Genomic DNA, 20,686 nt, shown 5'->3' with positions numbered 1-20,686 from the left:
CAAGTCTTCAGTGGAGGAAGGAACTGTAGATGTGGTAGAACTTATAAGTAAACTAGAATTAGAAGTGGAGCCTGAAGACGTGACAGAATTGCTGCAATCTCATGACAAATTTGAAGGGATGAGGAGTTGCTTCTTATGGAAGAGCAAAAAAGAGTGGTTTCTTGAGATAGAATTAACTCCTGGTGAAGATGCTGTGAACATTGTTGACATGATAACAAAGGATTTAGAATCCTATATAAACATGATTGAGAAAGCAGTGGCAGGGCTTGAAAGAATTGACTTCAATTTTGAAAGAAGTTCTACTGTTAATAAAATGCTATCAAACAGCATCACATACTACAGAAAAATCTTTCATGAAAAAGAGTCAATCGATTCAAGCTTCATTGTTGTCTTTATTTTAAGCAATTACCACAACCACCCCAACCTCCAGCAACCACCATCCTGATCAGTCCACAGGCATCAACACGGATGGAACACCCTCTACCAGCAAAAAGATTAGAACTTGCTGAAGGCTTAGTTGATTGTTAGCATTTCTTAGCAACAAAGTATTTTTAATAAAAGTTTTTAATTTAATGATTTGTTTGACATAATGCCATTACACATTTAGTAGACTACGGTATGATATAAACAGAACTTTTACATACATTGAAAAAAAACAAAAAAAATGTGCGGCTGGTTTTATTGTGATATTTACTTTATTGTGGTGGTCTGGAACCAAACCTGCAATATCTCTGAGGTATGCCTATACATCCCTCTCTTTCATTGCTTTCAGATTTGTTTTTCTCCTATGCTTTTGACTGAGAGAAAAAAAGATCTGGAATTTATATGAGTGGCATTTATAAAATTAAACCTATTTCAACCAATGGAAACTATCTCAAAACACAGAAGGAAATAAAATTGACTTTATAGTAGGATTTTTGTAATTATTATCATTATGATCAATGCATTTTTATTCATTGCAACCATATATGGAGGAAGTTGCTAAATCCTAGGAATAAAAAAGAAAATATTGAACAATCCTCATCTTCACTTGAATTAGTCAGTAGTTGAGGAATGAGGACACATATGTAAAAAGATAAATACACACTGTCATATCTTAAGTGGGAGTCAACCAGTCAATATCCTTGGCATTCAGAGAAGTGATTACTAAGGACTAACAGAGGCACCTTCAAGGGAATTTGATCTACATTTTGAAGGAGGACCAGAACTTAAAGAACTAAGGGAGGGTTTTCCAGCAGATGTCACAGTGTGCACAAAGGTGAAAATGCACATGTATTTTCAGAGGAGAATATATCAATGAGCCAGATTGGTTCAGTGAATATTAATGGTAGAAGAAAAATCTAGAGTGTTTTGCTAGCCTGGAATATTTAGATTGCAGTGTGTACTAAAGGGAGGTTTATTGGATACAGAAAACCATTTAATGTTTTATGAGAAATAAACTTAAAATACTTTAGGGGATTTGATAAGGTGTTACTATTAAAAATGTTAGTACTAGCATGAGGTAATTATGGCCTAGACTAGATAGCAGCAGAAGAAATTAAAGGCTAGAGCCATTAGGATAGAAAAGTCAACAGAACTCGGCAACTGATTAGATGTAAAGATAAGAGAATACTAAGAATTCCACAAACTTTTATTCAACTGCGCTTGGGCTAGGGAATCATAAATAAATGAGCCTGCCCTCAGTGATGTATATAATATAGAATTTTATAGAGAAAGGAGTTGTCAACTTCACAAGGTGTTAAAATATTGCTGGAACAGCTTCACAGGTAAATTGATGCTTGAGCTTGGAGTTCATGGATGAATAGAATTCCATCAGATGGGAAAGGTGAAAAAAGTAATAAAGAAGGGCAAAATATTACCTTTAACATTTTAAGCCTATGTAATTGGAGAAAGGTGGTAACACAGACTACAGTGAGGAAGTGTGGTAGTAAAGATGTTTAGGTGTAATGACAATGAGTTCAGGTTCAACAGTCTTCTAAGAAATATGTAGAGAGTGCCTACAAATCTGAAGGCATTAGGGGACACATCTATGAACAAAAGAGATAAAAATTTACTGCTTTTCTGGAATTTGCATTCTAGTGGAAATAAATACATAGTTAAAGGTATAGTGTTCACCAAATAGCTTTGTTTTGTTGTGATGTTCCTTTTTTATTCCTTTTTTGTCATTTCTATCAATAAGGTAAAATAGTCACACAGGGAAGCATAGGCCACTGATAGCTAACTTAACAAGTCATCACTTAGGCAACAAAACTTACCTAGTAACTATTCCCTCCAAGACTTCAAACTGTCCTCACACTGACTTTGAGTCTACAAGTTTCAGACAAATGGTTTAGTAATTGAGATCAATAAATTAGAGTCAATCACATTTAGTTAGGATAATCTAAAGTCTTAACGTACTAAAACAAGCTGAACTGCTTCTAGCTTTGCATTTTAATTGCACTCTTTCTGCGCTCCACCTGTGCATGACGTTATGCTGAGATCTTCTGACCTTTGCAATACTTCACCAAATGTGTCTGGAGTGCAGTTCTCAGTAGGTCTCGTTGCTAGAACGTTCCAAGGGAGAAAAATACTGGAAATGTACTTGCAGGTCAGAAATAAGAGTTTTGACTGACTAACCTTATAGGTAAAATTCTCGTTGCGATTAAAATGCTCAGTTTAATGAAGAAAAAATATGTAACTTGCTTAGCACTCCATTTGAAGCTGCCATCAAGGACAGTTGAGTTGTGTGATACCATTGTTTACTTGACTCGATGGCAGCATAGTTCCCATTTTACCCTTCAGTAACCTGATATGCTGAGAAAACGCTGACCATTAAAGACTTTACAGTTTTCTAATCTCCTACTGGAAGCCAGTCTTTAGAGCCCTCACCTGATTGGTTGAAAAGCATTCAGTTAGTTGTCTACAAAAGTAATTTTTGGTTTGTTTATTTATTTGTAAATAAATTACTATAAGCAATTCCTTCATGTTTTAAATTATGCTTGATTTTTTTTCTAAAAAATTGTTTCTTTAAAATTAATTCTCCTTACCAAAGCCCTAGTAATATCTAATCATGTCAAAGCAATATGGAGCCAAAATTGTCTCCAAGCACTTCCCAGGAACTTTGAGGTAACTGAATCTATTTCTTCTGATGGAGCAAGATGACAATTTGAGGAATCCATTTCAGGATAAATTGTCTTTGGAACAGGACTTCAAATGCTAAATACCTTCACAAATTTATTTAAATAAAAAACATTTATTAAGTGCCTAATGGGTGCTAAATCTTACAACAGGCAAATGCCATCCAAAAACGAACAAGGCACAGTTTCCTTCAAGAACTTCACAGTCTAGTAAGATTTAGCTGTATTTAATTATTTTTGTTTATTTATTCTAAAGAACTTTAAATTTCTGGTTTGTGGTAAGATCTGGCTAAGACTGGTTAAAAATATTAGATCCCATTTTTAATCATATAATCAGATCTCCAGTTGGTAATAACTTATTTATCAAATGCTTGGCTAAATAAGAAGCAAAGATTTTCATACTACTTTAGAAAAGATTTTGGATTATCCATAATACACATTTTATAGATAAGAAAGCTGGCAGGAATCAGACTTAAAACCACATTTCCAAAGTCTAGTTGAAAGGATTTTCTACTGCAGTCCACATGATAGTATAGAATATGGAAAAATAAGAATTATTTGGTGCTAATATTACCTTAATCGATTGTGGGATAATTGTTTTACCTGATGCACTGGGGGTAGAATTCATTCTCTGTTCTCCCTGACATGTCTTATGCATTATTCCTTACCATTAACAGCTCAGTGGATATATTTACTGTGTATTAGTTTTCCAGATCAAGAAATTCGTAAAGTGGCAGTTCAACAATTAGACAACCTCTTGAATGATGAACTACTGGAATATCTCCCACAGCTAGTTCAGGTAAGAACAGCAGAGTTGCTAAGGAAACCCAGGGTTTTAACTAATTATCTCTAAAAGGTTCCCAATGAATCAACAATAGTCTATCCAGAAGTGATATTGCAATTTGGCCACCCAAGGGACTAAATGATGTCAGCATGGGTAATGAAGACATTCTCTATCTGAAATTGTTACAATTATAAAATACATTAATCCCAAAAAGGAAAAATTTTTAAAAATTATTTCATTTATTAGAACATGAAAAAATAGACATGCTGATGATAAAAATTTACAAATATGTATATATAAAATGACAAAAATTACCAAATAAATGTTATGTAGAAAATAATCATTTGCTAGGCAGCTTTTCATAATTTATGAGTTTCTTGCACTTCTTTAGAGGCTTATAATATTGATAATAAATTTTATCATAGTAATTTCTAATAGCCAAATTTTGCCACCAAATAGTACATTTTAGTAACATCAAATATCACAATGTTGGAGTAATTTTAGAAAATAATATAAAGTTATCTAGAAATGTAAGCAAAGACTGATTTAGTCTGAATATGATGAAATGTAACAAGTAAATTACACATGCCACACATGACCATGTAAATAGCAGAATATCCAATAGATACAGAATCAAAGGTAAGTTATTTTTGTTTTTTCCAGGATGACTGTATGCTGAGAGCTAAACAGATCTAAACTTGTGGTTTTTATGCTTCGTTTTGTTTTTAATCCAGCTTTTTTTTTATCTGAAAGGTCAGGTTGTTACAGCTAGTTTGAATGTCAGTTGCCTCAGGTTTTGAAAAGTGACTGGAAACTGGTAGAAGGAGCCTATATTAATAAACTTTAGTAGAGTATGACTGCACAGAGATTATGAATTTCTCTGAAGTTCTTCTTAAAAAAGAGAGCTGGTTTAGAAATAGCTGTACCATAGAGTACAATCCAATCTTTCTTGAAAATAAGGGTTAATCTAACTTACAAGTTCACCGTTCATCTCATGACTCATGGGTATGGCAACATGCTATTTCTAGCCCAATTCGGGAGAATACATTTTCACAAAAGTCTGTAGACATTAAACTCATTTGAGTCTCTACCTAAGTACACTTGGCATCAGGAATGTCATTGAGACCCATATTGCCGCAAATCCAAATGTATAAGACGGGGTGCACACAATCTAACACAGCAAATACACAGAAGGCAAAATTAAAGTTTCAACTATGTTATGATTAAAAAGGAAAGTTATAAAATGTCCTGAGATGGAAAGAAATCGATAATGTGACTAGAAAATTAAAAAAAAAAACCACTGGAAGAATTTCAAAACATTCATTGTCCTTAGACTTCTATACTCTACCTTGAATTTCAAACTTTCCAACACATAAAAAATCCTAACCTATTGGTTGTTTTCTGGAATCATGCTATTTTGTTATGTATTATCATGTGAGAATTATGCAGTCTATATAAAAGCTGTAAGAAAGGACCCTAAGGCTATAACAAAACAGAAGATACAGTTCATAGCTAAGAGTCAAATAGGACCCAGACCCAGGGGTTACTGCAAACCACTTCAAATAATGTGGTGTTCACCAGAAAAATTGTCTACATTCTAGATGGTCAGGCAGGATTTAGGGGGAAATTGTATCAGTGGACAGAGTAAAGCAGGAAGCTTGGAAGCGAGGGATAACAAATAGACATTGGGTTCAAGAAGAAATAATGGGGCAGACATCTAAAAAGGCAAGCATGTAGGTAATTCTGAAACATATCTCCTGCTCATATGCTCATATAATATGCTCACTATTAGGGCATAAATAAAACCCATGACCTAGTCAGTCCAGCATTAGCACATTAAGTGAGAGAGTGCCATGGCTACAGTTTAAGACAGCACACATTATTGTCCTTCTACAGTCAGACAGCATCAGGAGTTTATGCAAATTTGCTGAACTCATCTTCAGCACCCTCACACCTTAGGAATTTATAAACTTTCCCATTCTTGAGGATGGCTAGCATATTGAGGTGTTTCTTCAAGTGTATGTATGACTGGATATTGTACTTATTTTTTCCTGCTGTCTGTACTGTAGTATAAAGCCTGGCTTAGACTATGAAGCTTTTAGAGAGAGAGAGAAAGAGAGAGAGAGAGAGAGTGTGTGTGTGTGTGTGTGTGTGTAAGAGAGAGAGACTTAAATGGTTTATAAAACAACTAAAGATATAAGCTTTGTCTGTCAAGCAGGAATGAGCATTTTTATGAGAACCTGGTTTTCATTTTCATATATTCAGATTCCTGGGATGATGATAGCAGCTCAGCTACAGATTGCTGTCAGTGAAGTCCCTGCAGAGGACAGGTGAAGCCCTAAATTAGCTCCCTAAGGATAGTGGGGGCTGCCACTGTTATCTATGTTTTCTACTCAGTTGAGTATCCTAAAAAACTTAAGAGTTGTTCACAGTGGAGATGAAAGAAAGGATTTGGGACTGAGTTATGGTAGGAACAGTCAGTTTTGAAATTTTAAGCAAAACCTCAAGGCCTGGAGGTTAATAATAATACACCAGTTGATGATTTCTGTTAAGGCTTTCAGTGTGCATTAATTTCATCTCCAAATAGGAAAAAATATCTGTGGCTTAATAATATCGTATTTAATAATCCAGGAATTTTTGTGTCAGTATTCTCCCTTGGCACATGGTTGAACTCCACCAACCACCTGCCCTTATTTCTTATCCATATACAAGGAAAGGAAGCAAGACTACACAAATCCAAATGGTGTAATGTATGTGTGTTTTGTTATTAGTCATATACCGACTCATAAAATCATTGAATGTTATTAGCATTTTGTTAAAATGTGCATGCTGTTTTCTCTAGTCTTTTCTCAAGCCTCTGAAGTCCCTCTGTATTCTGCTATAATTTTGTTACTGAGAAGTAAAGTAATTGTGTCTCTTACTTCAGGCTGTCAAGTTTGAATGGAACCTTGAGAGTCCTTTAGTGCAACTTCTACTCCACCGCTCCTTGCAAAGCATCCAGGTTGCCCATCGTCTTTACTGGTAAGATTAACTAAAACAGGCAAGGATGCCTTTTTAAGTGCCAACTTCTCTATGGGGCAGCTTTAGAGGAAGCAGAAGATTCCTTTACCTTATAATTGATACAGAACATAAAATTCAGGCAGTTTTGAGTCTTTGTCAATGTCATTTTTATTTAAGAGGATAATTTGTCATCATTTTCAAAATCTACCAGTTGGACAGTTGCTACTGTTAATCAGGAAGTTAAATCCAAACAGAATTTCAAATCTGAATGATGCCTTTCTTGTAGCTTTAAATGACAAGTGCAATTTGTATATCTACTCCTTGAAGATTTTAATGTAAAATCTAGTTATGAGACTGTTTTTAGAAGAATATGTGGTATAAAAGTACTTTCTGTGCAATATTAGTTATAAACCATAAAATCCAAAGGCTAATGTATACTCATTCTGTTGAAAATTTCTAGAGCACTAAACTTTTCCCAAAGCATAAATTTGAAATATCATTAGTGAAATTTTTGAAATAAGACTGATTCATGAGATGCCAGAATTTCTGTAGCAACACCTGAGGATATTAGCATTTCAGTTTCCCCATTGTTTCTGCCGGAACTTAGCTTCTGTACATTCACCCCACTATTTCTTCACATACCGAATTAAGATTGTCAAAAGATGCTATTCCTGCGAAGTCTTGTCAGTTGGACGGTTGCTAGTGGAGACTAACGAATGCTAAAAGTGAAGTAGAATAAGTTCAAGGACCTGGATTAGCTTGTGAATTTCCAATCATCAGCCCAGGTTGGGCGTATGACTACAGCAGCTGTACCACATTCTCTACAACACCAGGATATATGGAAGGGTATTATAACTACCATTTCCTTTACTTTAAATATCTTTAATGTTGCCATTCTCCAATTCCATACGGCATGTCCAACATTCAGAGTGTCTATAGTATGAATGGAAATGGGTCCTGATGAATATGAAGAGATGGAAGAGAAAGATGAGGGGGAGGAGAAAAAATGATGATGATGAGGATGATGATTCAGCAGATATGGATGAATCAGAAGAAGATGAGGAGAAAGACAGAGTAGAGTCTTCGATGTTCCCATTCGTAGATGCCACTGCTTGTGCCTTTTTTAGCAAGCCTTTTGCTGATGGAAGCATTGGGATGATTCTGGTCTGCTAAACAGATTTCTCAATAATGTAAATAACTAAATTATTCTCAGCATATAGCAGGAAAACCAGAATGAAATATTGTTCCAGGCCCTGGGTTCTGTATGACATTACATTAGGAACTGGATTGTTTTGGTTTGTGTTTTTGACGTAAAGAAGGAAATAGGTTGCTTTTTTTCTCTAGCTAAGGGACAGACTTTTTTTTTTTTTTTTTTTTTTTTTTTGAGTCGGAGTCTCACTTCGTCACCAGGCTGGAGTGCAGTGGTGCAATCTCGGCTCACTGCAACCTCCGACTCCCTGGTTCAAGCAATTCTTCTGCCTCAGCCTCCCGAGTAGCTGGAACTACAGGCACGCACCACCACACCTGGCTAATTTTTGTATTTTTCGTAGAGACAGGGTTTCACCACATTGGCCAGGATTGTCTTCATCTCTTGACTTCATGATCTGCCTGCCTTGGCCTCCCAAAGTGCTGGGATTACAGGTGTGAGACACCAAGCCCAGCCGACATTTCTTTCTTTTAAAATATTTTATGCTTAAAAACATAGACAAATGGAAAGGGAATTGTTTTCAATAAGGATTTAAAGTGTAGTAGAAATACCTACACAAGGGTAGATAGATACCATGTAACTGAATAATTCTATGAAAAGATTTCCTGAAGTTGAGAGTTATTTATAAATGAAACAAAATCTGTAATTAGGCCAATCCATTTAGTGATTTCTTATATTTTGTACTCACAGAGAACTAATTGGATAAATGCTAGTGGTTTGTCCTTTCTTACACAATATATCCCTGGATTTAAAGTCTTTATCATCAAGACCTTGACATTGAATTTTTCATCACTACAACCCTGAATTTAATTTCAAGTCTTCAACATGATGACCTTGAATTTAAAGTCTTCAACACTATGACCTTTATCATATTATTCATAGATGCATCATTTTTGAAATGTAGTATGTAAAAGTATTTATGGGTTGTTTATTAACAAAAAAATTCTTCGCAATGTCTCATGTGGTTTAAAATTACTATTTCTGTTTTGTTTCCCCTTAATACACTTGACTATCTAACTTTGTGATAAGTGACATGAATTTTCTATTAGGATTAAGTGTGTTTTCCTGAAACATTGATTTTTTTTGTGATTATATAATTAAGAGTTAAGAATAAAATCCTTGGGGGTGGAGCCAAGATGGCCAAATAGGAACAGCTCTGATCTACGGCTCCCAGTGTGAGCGAGGCAGAAGACAGGTGATTTCTGCATTTCCATTTGAGGTACTGGGTTCATCTCACTAGGGAGTGCCAGACAGTGGGAGCAGGACAGTGGGTGCAGTGCACCATGCGCAAGCCGAAGCAGGGTGAGGCATTGCCTCACTCAGGAAGCGCAAGGGGTCAGGGAGTTCCCTTTGCTAGTCAAAGAAAAGGGTGACAGACGGCACCTGGAAAATTGGGTCACTCCCACCCTAATACTGCACTTTTCCAACGGGCTTAAAAAATGGCACACCAGGAGGTTATATCCCGCACCTGGCTCAGAAGGTCCTACACCCACGGAGTCTCCCTGACTGCTAGCACAGCAGTCTCAGATCAAACTGCAAGGTGGCAGGGAGGATGGGGGAGGGGCGCCCACCATTGCCCAGGCTTGCTTAGGTAAACAAGGCAGCCGGGAAGCTCAGACTGGGTGGAGCCCACCACAGCTCAAGGAGGCCTGCCTGCCTCTGTAGGCTCCACCTCTGGGGGCAGGGCACAGACAAACAAAAAGACAGCAGTAACCTCTGCAGACTTACATGTCCCTGTCTGACAGCTTTGAAGAGAGTAGTGGTTCTCCCAGCATGCAGCTGGAGATCTGAGAACAGGTAGACTGCCTCCTCAAGCGGGTCCCTGACCCCCAAACAGCCTAACTGGGAGGCACCCCTCAGTAGGGGCAGACTGACAGCTCACATGGCCGGGAACCCCTCTGAGACAAAACTTCCAGAGGAATGATCAGACAGCAGCATTTGCGGTTCACAAAAATCTGCTGTTCTGCAGCCACCACTGCTGACACCCAGGCAAACAGGGTCTGGAGTGGACCTCTAGCAAACTCCAACAGACCTGCAGCTGAGGGTCCTGTATGTTAGAAGGAAAACTAACAAACAGAAAGGACATCCACATCAAAAATCCATCTGTACGTCACCATCATCAAAGACCAAAAGTAGATAAAACCACAAAGATGGGGAAAAAGCAGAGCAGAAAAACTGGAAACTCTGAAAAGCAGAGCACCTCTCCTCCTCCAAAGGAACGCAGTTCCTCACCAGCAACAGAACAAAGCTGGATGGAGAACGACTTTGACGAGTTGAGAGAAGAAGGCTTCAGACGATCAAACTACTCCGAGCTACAGGAGGAAATTCAAACCAAAGGCAAAGAAGTTAAAAACTTTGAAAAAGAATTAGATGAATGTATAACTAGAAGAACCAATACAGAGAAGTGCTTAAAGGAGCTGATGGAGCTGAAAGCCAAGGCTCAAGAACTACGTGAAGAATGCAGAAGCATCAGGAACCGATGCGATCAACTGGAAGAAAGGGTATCAGTGATGGAAGATGAAATGAATGAAATGAAACGAGAAGGGAAGTCTAGAGAAAAAAGAATAAAAAGAAATGAACAAAGCCTCCAATAAATATGGGACTAGGTGAAAAGACCAAACCTACGTCTGATTGGTGTACCTGAAAGTGATGGGGAGAATGGAACCAAGTTGGAAAACAATCTGCAGGATATTATCCAGGAGAACTTCCCCAATCTAGCAAGGCAGGCCAACATTCAGATTCAGGAAATACAGAGAACACCACAGAGATATTCCTTGAGAAGAGCAACTCCAAGACACATAATTGTCAGATGCACCAAAGTGGAAATGAAGGAAAAAATGTTAAGAGCAGCCAGAGAGAAAGGTCAGGTTACCCACAAAGGGAAGCCCATCAGACTAACAGTGGATCTCTCAGCAGAAACTCTACAAGCCAGATTAGAGTGGGGGCCAATATTCAACATTCTTAAAGAGAAGAATTTTCAACCCAGAATTTCATATCCAGCCAAACTAAGCTTCATAAGTGAAGGAGAAATAAAATACTTTACAGACAAGCAAATGCTGAGAGATTTTGTCACCACCAGGCCTGCCCTAAAAGAGCTCCTGAAGGAAGCACTAAACATGGAAAGGAACAACTGGTACCAGCCACTGCAAATTCATGGCAAATTGTAAAGACCATCAAGGCTAGGAAGAAACTGCATCAACTAACGAGCAAAATAACCAGCTAACATCATAACGACAGGATCAAATTCAAATGTAACAATATTAACTTTAAATGTAAATGGACTAAATGCTCCAATTAAAAGACACAGACTGGCAAATTGGATAAAGAGTCAAGACCCATCAGCGTGCTGTATTCAGGAAACCCATCTCACATGCAGAGACACACATAGGCTCAAAATAAAAGGATGGAGGAAGATCTACCAAGCAAATGGAAAACAAAAAAAGGCAGGGGTTGCAATCCTAGTCTCTGATAAAACACACTTTAAACCAACAAAGATCAAAAAAGACAAAGAAGGCCATTACATAATGGTAAAGGGATCAATTCAACAAGAGGAGCTAACTATCCTAAATATATATGCACCCAATACAGGAGCACCCAGATTCATAAAGCAAGTCCTTAGAGACCTACAAAGAGACTTAGACTCCCACACAATAATAATGGGAGACTTTAACACCCCACTGTCAACATTAGACAGATCAACGAGACAGAAAGTTAACAAGGATATCCAGGAATTGAACTCAGCTCTGCACCAAGCAGACCTAATAGACATCTACAGAACTCTCCACCCCAAATCAACAGAATATACATTTTTTTCAGCACTACACCACACCTATTCCAAAATTGACCACATAGTTGGAAGTAAAGTTCTCAGCAAATGTAAAAGAAGAGAAATTATAACAAACTGTCTCTCAGACCCCAGTGTGATCAAACTAGAACTCAGGATTAAGAAACTCACTCAAAACCGCTCAACTACATGGAAACTGAACAACCTGCTCCTGAATGACTACTGGGTACATAATGAAATGAAGGCGGAAATAAAGATGTTCTTTGAAACCAATGAGAACAAAGACACAACATACCAGAATCTCTGGGACACATTCAAAGCAGTGTGTAGAGGGAAATTTATAGCACTAAATGCCCACAAGAGAAAGCAGGAAAGATCCAAAACTGACACCCTAATATCACAATTAAAAGAACTAGAAAAGAAAGAGCAAATACATTCAAAAGCTATCAGAAGGCAAGAAATAACTAAAATCAGAGCAGAACTGAAGGAAATAGAGACACAAAAAACCCTTCAAAAAATTAATGAATCCAGGAGCTGGTTTTTTTTGAAAAGATCAACAAAACTGATAGACCACTAGCAAGACTAATAAAGAAGAAAAGAGAGAAGAATCAAATAGATGCAATAAAAAATGATAAAGGGGATATCACCACCGATCCCACAGAAATACAAACTACCATCAGAGAATACTACAACCACCTCTAAGGAAATAAACTAGAAAATCTAGAAAAAATGGATAAATTCCTCAATACATACACCCTCCCAAGACTAAACCAGGAAGAAGTTGAATCTCTGAATAGACCAGTAACAGACTCTGAAATTGTGGCAATAATCAATAGCTTACCAACCAAAAAGAGTCCAGGACCAGATGGATTCACAGCCGAATTCTACCAGAGGTACAAGGAGGAACTGGTACCATTCCTTCTGAAACTATTCCAATCAATAGAAAAAGAGGGAATCCTCCCTAACACATTTTATGAAGCCAGCATCATCTTGACACCAAAGTCAGACAGAGATACAACCAAAAAAGAGAATTTTAGACCAATATCCTTGATGAACATTGATGCAAAAATCCTCAATAAAATACTGGCAAACCGAATCCAGCAGCACATCAAAAAGCTTATCCACCATGATCAAGTGGGCTTCATCCCTGGGATGCAAGGCTGGTTCAACATATGCAAATCAATAAATGTAATCCAGCATATAAACAGAACCAAAGACAAAAACCATATGATTATCTCAATAGATGCAGAAAAGGCCTTTGACAAAATTCAACAACCCTTCATGCTAAAAACTCTTAATAAATTGGGTATTGATGGGACGTATCTCAAAATAATAAGAGCTATCTATGACAAACCCACAGCCAATATCATACTGAATGGGCAAAAACTGGAAGCATTCCCTTTGAAAACTGGCACAAGACAGGGATGCCCTCTCTCACCACTCCTATTCAACATAGTGTTGGAAGTGCTGGCCAGAGCAATTAGGCAGGAGAAGGAAATAAAGGGTATTCAATTAGGAAAAGAGGAAGTCAAATTGTCCCTGTTTGCAGATGACATGATTGTATATCTAGAAAACCCCATTGTCTCAGCCCAAAATCTGCTTAAGCTGGCAAGCAACTTCAAAGTCTCAGGATACAAAATCAATGTACAAAAATCACAAGCATTCTTATACACCAGTCACAGACAAACAGAGAGCCAAATCATGAGTGAACTCCCATTCACGATTGCTTAAAAGAGAGTAAAATACCTAGGAATCCAACTTACAAGCGATGTGAAGGACCTCTTCAAGGAGAACTACAAACCACTGCTCAGTGAAATAAAAGAGGACACAAACAAATGGATGAACATTCCGTGCTCATGGGTTGGAAGAATCAATATCATGAAAATGGCCATACTGCCCAAGGTAATTTACAGAGTCAATGCCATCCCCATCAGGCTACCAATGACTTTCTTCACAGAATTGGAAAAAACTACTTTAAAGTTCATATGGAACCAAAAAAGAGCCCGCATCACCAAGTCAATCCTAAGCCAAAAGAACAAAGCCAGAGGCATCACGCTACCTGACTTCAAACTATACTACAAGGCTACAGTAACCAAAACAGCATGGTACTGGTACCACAACAGAGATATAGATCAATGGAACAGAGCAGAGCCCTCAGAAATAACGTCGCATATCTACAACTATCTGATCTTTGACAAACCTGACAAAAACAAGTAATGGGGAATGGATTCCCTATTTAATAAATGGTGCTGGGAAAACTGGCTAGCCATATGTAGAAAGCTGAAACTGGATCCCTTCCTTACACCTTATACAAAAATTAATTCAAGATGGATTAAAGACTTAAATCTTAGACCTAAAACCATAAAAACCCTAGAAGAAAACCTAGGCATTACCATTCAGGACATAGGCATGGGCAAGGACTTCATGTCTAAAACACCAAAAGCAATGGCAACAAAAGCCAAAATTGATGAATGGGATCTAATTAAACTAAAGAGCTTCTGCACAGCAAAAGAAACTACCATCAGAGTGAACAGGCAACCTACAAAATGGGAGAAAATTTTCGCAACCTACTCATCTGACAAAGGGCTAATATCCAGAATCTACAATGAACTCAAACAAGTTTACAAGAAAAAAACAAACAACCCCATCAAAAAGTGGGCGAAGGACATGAACAGACACTTCTCAAAAGAAGACATTTATGTAGCCAAAAAACACATGGAAAAAATGCTCATCATCACTGGCCATCAGAGAAATGCAAATCAAAACCACAATGAGATACCATCTCACACAAGTTAGAATGGCCATCATTAAAAAGTCAGGAAACAACAGGTGCTGGAGAGGATGTGGAGAAATAGGAACACTTTTACACTGTTGGTGGGACTGTAAACTAGTTCAACCATTGTGGAAGTCAGTGTGGCGATTCCTCAGGGATCTAGAACTAGAAATACCATTTGACCCAGCCATCCCATTACTGGGTATATACCCAAAGGACTATAAATCATGCTGCTGTAAAGACACATGCACACGTATGTTTATTGTGGCACTATTCACAATAGCAAAGACTTGTAACCAACCCAAATGTCCAACAACGATAGACTGGATTAAGAAAATGTGGCACATATACACCATGGAATACTATGCAGCCATAAAAAATCATGAGTTCATGTCCTTTGTAGGGACGTGGATGAAACTGGAAATCATTCTCAGTAAACTATCGCAAGGACAAAAAACCAAACACCGAATGTTCTCACTCATAGGTGGGAATTGAACAATGAGAACACATGGACACAGGAAGGGGAACATCACACTCTGGGGACTGTTGTGGGGTGTGGGGTGGGGGGAGGGGGGAGGGATAGCATTAGGAGATACACCTAATGCTAAATGACGAGTTAATGGGTGCAGCACACCAACATGGCACATGGATACATATGTAACAAACTTGCACATTGTGCACATGTACCCTAAAACTTAAAGTACAATAATAAATTTTAAAAAAAAGAATAAAATCCTTCTAATGTTAAAAACTCACTTATTAAAAACAAATTTTGTTTCCAACCCTGTTTTCAAAAAAAGATCTCTCCTATCATCACCTACACTTGATCCTATTGAACATAATATTCTTTGCATACTGTTCTTCCTACTTTTCTTTGTATTATTAACCTTGTTGATTCAATTTTAATTTCACAGGACAAAGTTTTAACAATTATAAGTTTCAATGACCTAAGGATAAAATTAGATCTATGTTTTACTCTCATGAATGTAGGACAGGCATCATTTAGTTGCTTTGATTGATAGTTAAGACCACTAAATAACAGGAAAACAGCAAGTCAATATCATTTTGGAGTGTCATATTTTTCTGCTTCAAGAAATGTTACTCATAATGAGATCACTCTTCTCATGAAAATCACTCAAGAAGACGTAGCAAAGAAGATACACAGGAACTTGGGCAGAGACTGATTTGATGCTTATTTTCATTTTAAATGCCTAATTGAAAAAGCAGAACAATTCCTCTAGCATGTTACTATAATAAAGCATAAGATACACTGACTGGCATGAGGCCCTTCCATGAACAGACTCTTATTAAATCTCTGAATGAAGTCTTATTTTCTTCAGTTTTTCAGAAAGCTACTTTGGGGCAAAGGAAAGTTAAGTGGATACACTTTGTGTATTAAATGTAGGACTCCATTAAACTCAATGTTTAATTCCCTTAAAACTTTACTGTTTTTTGCATGCATTATTAAGATGCATGCATATTAAAAAAGTAACATAGCCAGATAACAATTTTTATTTTAATATTTGAACAAAAATATAAATATATATAAAGTATAAAATATATAAAAGACAACGTTTTAGGCGGGTGTGGTGGCTCACGTCTGTAATCCCAGCACTTTGGGAGGCCAAGGCAGGTGGATCACCTGAGGTCAGGAGTTCGAGACCAGCCAGGCCAACATGGTGAAACCCCCATTTCTACTAAAAATACAAAAATTAGCCGGGCCTGGTGGCGGGCGCCTGTAATCTCAGCTACTCAGGATGCTGAGGCAGGAGAATTGCTGGAACCTGGGAGGTTGCCGTGAGCCGAGATCGCACCATCAAACTCCAGCCTGGGCTGTCAACAGCGAGACTCCATTAAAAAAAACAAAAAACAAAAACAACAATGACAACAAAAAACAATGTTTTAAAAGTATATTAAAAATATAATAAAATATTAAAGACTTATTCTAATTGACTAACGATTGTTAAAATACTTGCACCACCTCAGTAAGTTCTTCATTTGCTAAAGTTGTATGAAAAGTGGAGTCATTTGAAAGGCAACAATGGGTGCACACAAAGTGGTAGATCAATGTCATACTTGCATATTCATGTAAACACAATTACGTCACTGTTTCCAAAAAGGTTGGAAGAGAAGCTTTTTTGTGTATAATTCTCATCCTTTTGAAAAAAAATATCAAGCCCATTTTTCCTTTCAGTGATTCAAAGAGAAACTAAGAAGGAATAGAAAAGAATATAAATTATAAATGGACTGTTTGTTTTGAGAGCTTTGTTTGTAAGAATATGAAAAAAGAGAAATAAAAACAAGGAAGGAGTTTTCTTTAACTTTTAAGTTCAGGGGCACACGTGTAGGTTTGTTACATAGGTAAACACGTGTCATGGGGATTTATTGTGCAGATTATTTCATCACCCAGGTATTAAGCCTATGACCTATTAGTTATTGTTCCTGATCCTCTAAGGGGGGAGATTCAAAAATGCCTTCCTCCCCTTAAAACAAATAAAAATTAAGAATCAGGCAACATGCACCAAGCATAAAATAATATTAATTATATTTAAAATATATCAGAGTTAAAAAATAGCTCAAGCCTAGCATCATATTTAGGGAGTGATTGCCTCTGTGCAAAATGTTTGTGTTAAAACTTTAAAGTTGCAGCTCGCATCTCATGATTCATGAAAAAAAAAATACCCAAAATATCTTTCCTTAAAAAAAAGTCTTATTTAAAAAAAAAAAAAAACTAGAAACCCATCAGTCATGAGTTTAATGAGATTTTTTTTTTCACGTGGATGAATTACTGCTTCCTCAGATTCACCGTATTCAACACTGAACTAAATATTCTGTCTTGCTCACACAATATTGAGGTCTTCCTTGTTTCTCACTAACATGACCAATTATTCACCAAGCCCTATAACTCTATATATCCTCAACAGCGCTCCCTGCTCCACAACTTCCACCTGTCACTATCAGTGATCAGAAAGTTGCCTCACCAGATATTGAGCTATGAATAAGTAAGATTGGAATGAAAACCATCTTGACTACTTGGCATCACTGTGGGTAGCCTTTCTGAGAGGTGAAATTGACTTAGGCTCACCTGAGTCTCTTCCACTGAAGAGTGAATGCAGGATGAATAGCCCCTATTTTCCAAGGCAAGTGAGTTAACTAGAAGCTTTGTGTCTGAATTTAAAAGCTTTACCTCACAGTTTGCATCCTAAAAGGTGGCTATAAATGGGAACCATAACGTTTGGAGCTTATGCCCAGGAGTCCCCTCCCCCATTATGTAACAATTAATTACAAAAGCTTAAATGTAGTGCCCCTTTCCATTTGGAATAGGAAACACTTTAACCACTAGTGAAGTACTGAGTTGAGCAGTGGCCCCAAAGAAGGTATGTCCACAGCCTAACCTCAGAAACCTGTGAACTGTGAATGTGACCTTAGGGAGAAAAAGGGTCTTTGACGATAGAATTTAATTAAAGATCTTGAGATTAGATCCCCCTGGATTATCAGGGTGAGCCCTGAATCCAATGCCAAGTGACCTAAAGAGAGGCAGAAGAGGAGAAGACACACAGAGAGAAGGTCATGAAAAGGGAGGCACTGATTGGACTGATGCAGCCCCAAGCCAAGGAATGCCTAGAGCTACCATCAGCTGGAAGAGGCAAGGAAGGTTCTCCCCTGGAGCCTTGGGAGAGAGCACAGCCTTGCTTACACCCTGATTTTGGACTTCTGGCCTCCATAACCGTGAGAATACATTTCTGTTATCACCAGTTTGTGTTAACTTATTACGGCAGCCACAGAAAAATAATATAACAGACTTTATGAAGGCTCTGAGTCGATTGCCTAGGATGTCACATCATCCAGGAAGCTTTCCCTGACCCTCTCCCAGCCACCATCTGGGATTGAGTATTGCTTCCACATCATGTCCCACAGCATACTGTTCATGACTCTGCCAGACATCATATCACACTCCCTTGACACCCCTGCTGCCCTGTCCCTTCCCCCTCTTAGTCCACAGAGTAGCACAAGACAGTAATCATGTCACACTCTTCCATGTGCCAATCCAGCACAGTATCTGAAACTCAGTAGATACTCAAAAAATGTTTTAAAAAGTATGAATCTACAGAAGTGTCTGTAAGGCCATCAATATTTTCACACACAATACTGGAAATTCCATGGTACTCAGGGAACACGAAATTGGGCACTGTCAAAGGCACTGCTGTGCGCCTTTACCTGGCTGCTGCACCCACTCCCATCTGCTGCAGTGACTGCTAACAAAATACGGCCCCTTCACTGGAAAATTAACCTCTGATTCCATAGCTAGCCCCCTGGCCTACGAAGTGGGAAAATCTCTAAGATACAATTTACATTCCAGAGCCTCCCCATAAATCAGATCAAGGTTAGACTTGACCCGAGATCTCATCCTTGTTAATTCCTTTCCCTTCCCTGTAATTCTGCTCTTACTCTCTCACAAGATTTTTCCTGAAGAGCACTTCTTCAGTAAATCACAAACAGTGAAATTCTGTCTCACGCCCTGTTCTAGAGAACCTGACCTACAATAAGTATTCCTTATGGAAGATAAAGAATTTAAATATGTGTTTTTAGAAATTGGAGCATCAGTATGCTATGGGATATAGGTAGGTAGGTAGAACAGCAGTATTGCAGTCTTTCCCACTCCTCCTACCAAGTCTGATTGAACAAACTCCAAGAGAGAACCAATTGGAATGAAAAACTGTCTGGTAGGAAGCCATTTTATAACACAGCTCCTTTATAAAGTGTCACTTAAGGCACCTAATGCAAAAACCTCCTCAAAGTGTTCCTTTCAAGTACGGGGATAACCTGAGGTGAGGCTCCCATTTGCAAGCTCTATCAGTGTAAGGATCTTTTTTCTGCTTTATTCACTGATATCTCACAAGTACCTAGAACAGTAATTGGCACTTTATAGACATTCAATAATTTACTATTCAATGTATGAATAGGATTAAGTTTCCTGGACCCAGCTGTGCACATGCAGACTTATGTCAATAGGGGGTGGAGGAGAGCTGCTTCAGAGGTCAACTAAGAGCTGGCCTGGCTAAAGCAATTCCAGGAGATTGACCTGATCAGAAACGAGGCAATGGATATCACTAGTGAAGCCAAAACTGGGGAAGAGAGAGAATGTGAGCAGAAGTCCAGGACAAACCAAGACAGGAGTTAGGGCCTAAGAACAAGTTGATGGAGCAGCATCTTCTGTACCAGCTGAGAAAACCACGAAATGAATTAAGCCAATGTTGTCTCTGGTACAGGGTATTCAATGACCATATCCTGTGACTTTAATATGCTATCCATAAAACTGAGATGATGTAAAAATCTGTCCATTTATTTTTTTAAAATAATCCTCCCTAAACTCTTTTATCTAAAATTTGGGGGCAATTTCTCACATCACAGATGACTTTAAATAAAGCAAAAAGATGTGGAAATTTGGCATCATGCGATTCAAAGTCACAGTTGTCTCTCTCGCCCCCCTCTCCACAATACATATCCCCTAATGCCTGAAATTCTCTCATTTGCAAGTCACTCCTTGAGGTTAAGTATTGCTCTCTTCCAGCAATTCTCTTCTAATATGAAAAAATATATATTCTGAACCAAATGATTATGGGAATTAGTTTATCATTTTTTCATTAATGTGACAAACATAAAGATGATGGACACTGTTGAACTATTAACGATAAAACAAAGGATGATCCTTGCCTTAAAGAAGCTCAAGGGCTAACATTGGCATCCAGGCAGGAGGAAAGAGCCCACTGGCCACATGGCAGGGACAGAGTAGAGAGAGGGAACTCAACAAATTTTGTCCATTTTACAGTTTTGCCTATGACCTTTTCCAAATAAAAGCAGAGAGGCAAGGCCAGACATCCAGTGAATAAAAAAGTCTGTGTGCTCCCATTCTGTCAGTTTTAAATACTGATAAAGGCTTACAAATGAATACACAAAGGAGGTAAATGCTCTCTCTTCCTGCTTTGATGTCTGGAACACACCCTGAAGCAAAGGGAAAGAG

General features: G+C 37.9%; 1 protein-coding gene across 3 annotated transcripts in view; it reads left to right on the top strand.

Moving 5' to 3' along the window:
- PIK3C2G (phosphatidylinositol-4-phosphate 3-kinase catalytic subunit type 2 gamma) overlaps positions 1–20,686 on the top strand; it is a 403,358-nt gene that overhangs the window by 158,793 nt on the left and 223,879 nt on the right. For all 3 annotated transcript variants that reach the window (XM_055280504.2, XM_055280503.2, XM_055280500.2), the window contains 2 exons: positions 3,822–3,915; positions 6,827–6,921. In XM_055280504.2, the coding sequence (XP_055136479.2) occupies positions 3,822–3,915; positions 6,827–6,921 (189 nt within the window). The remainder of the gene's footprint in view (positions 1–3,821; positions 3,916–6,826; positions 6,922–20,686) is intronic.

This window comes from Symphalangus syndactylus, chromosome 5 (assembly GCF_028878055.3).
Source record: "Symphalangus syndactylus isolate Jambi chromosome 5, NHGRI_mSymSyn1-v2.1_pri, whole genome shotgun sequence".
Taxonomy (NCBI): domain Eukaryota; kingdom Metazoa; phylum Chordata; class Mammalia; order Primates; family Hylobatidae; genus Symphalangus; species Symphalangus syndactylus.
This window is presented reverse-complemented; position numbering and strand designations above follow the sequence as displayed.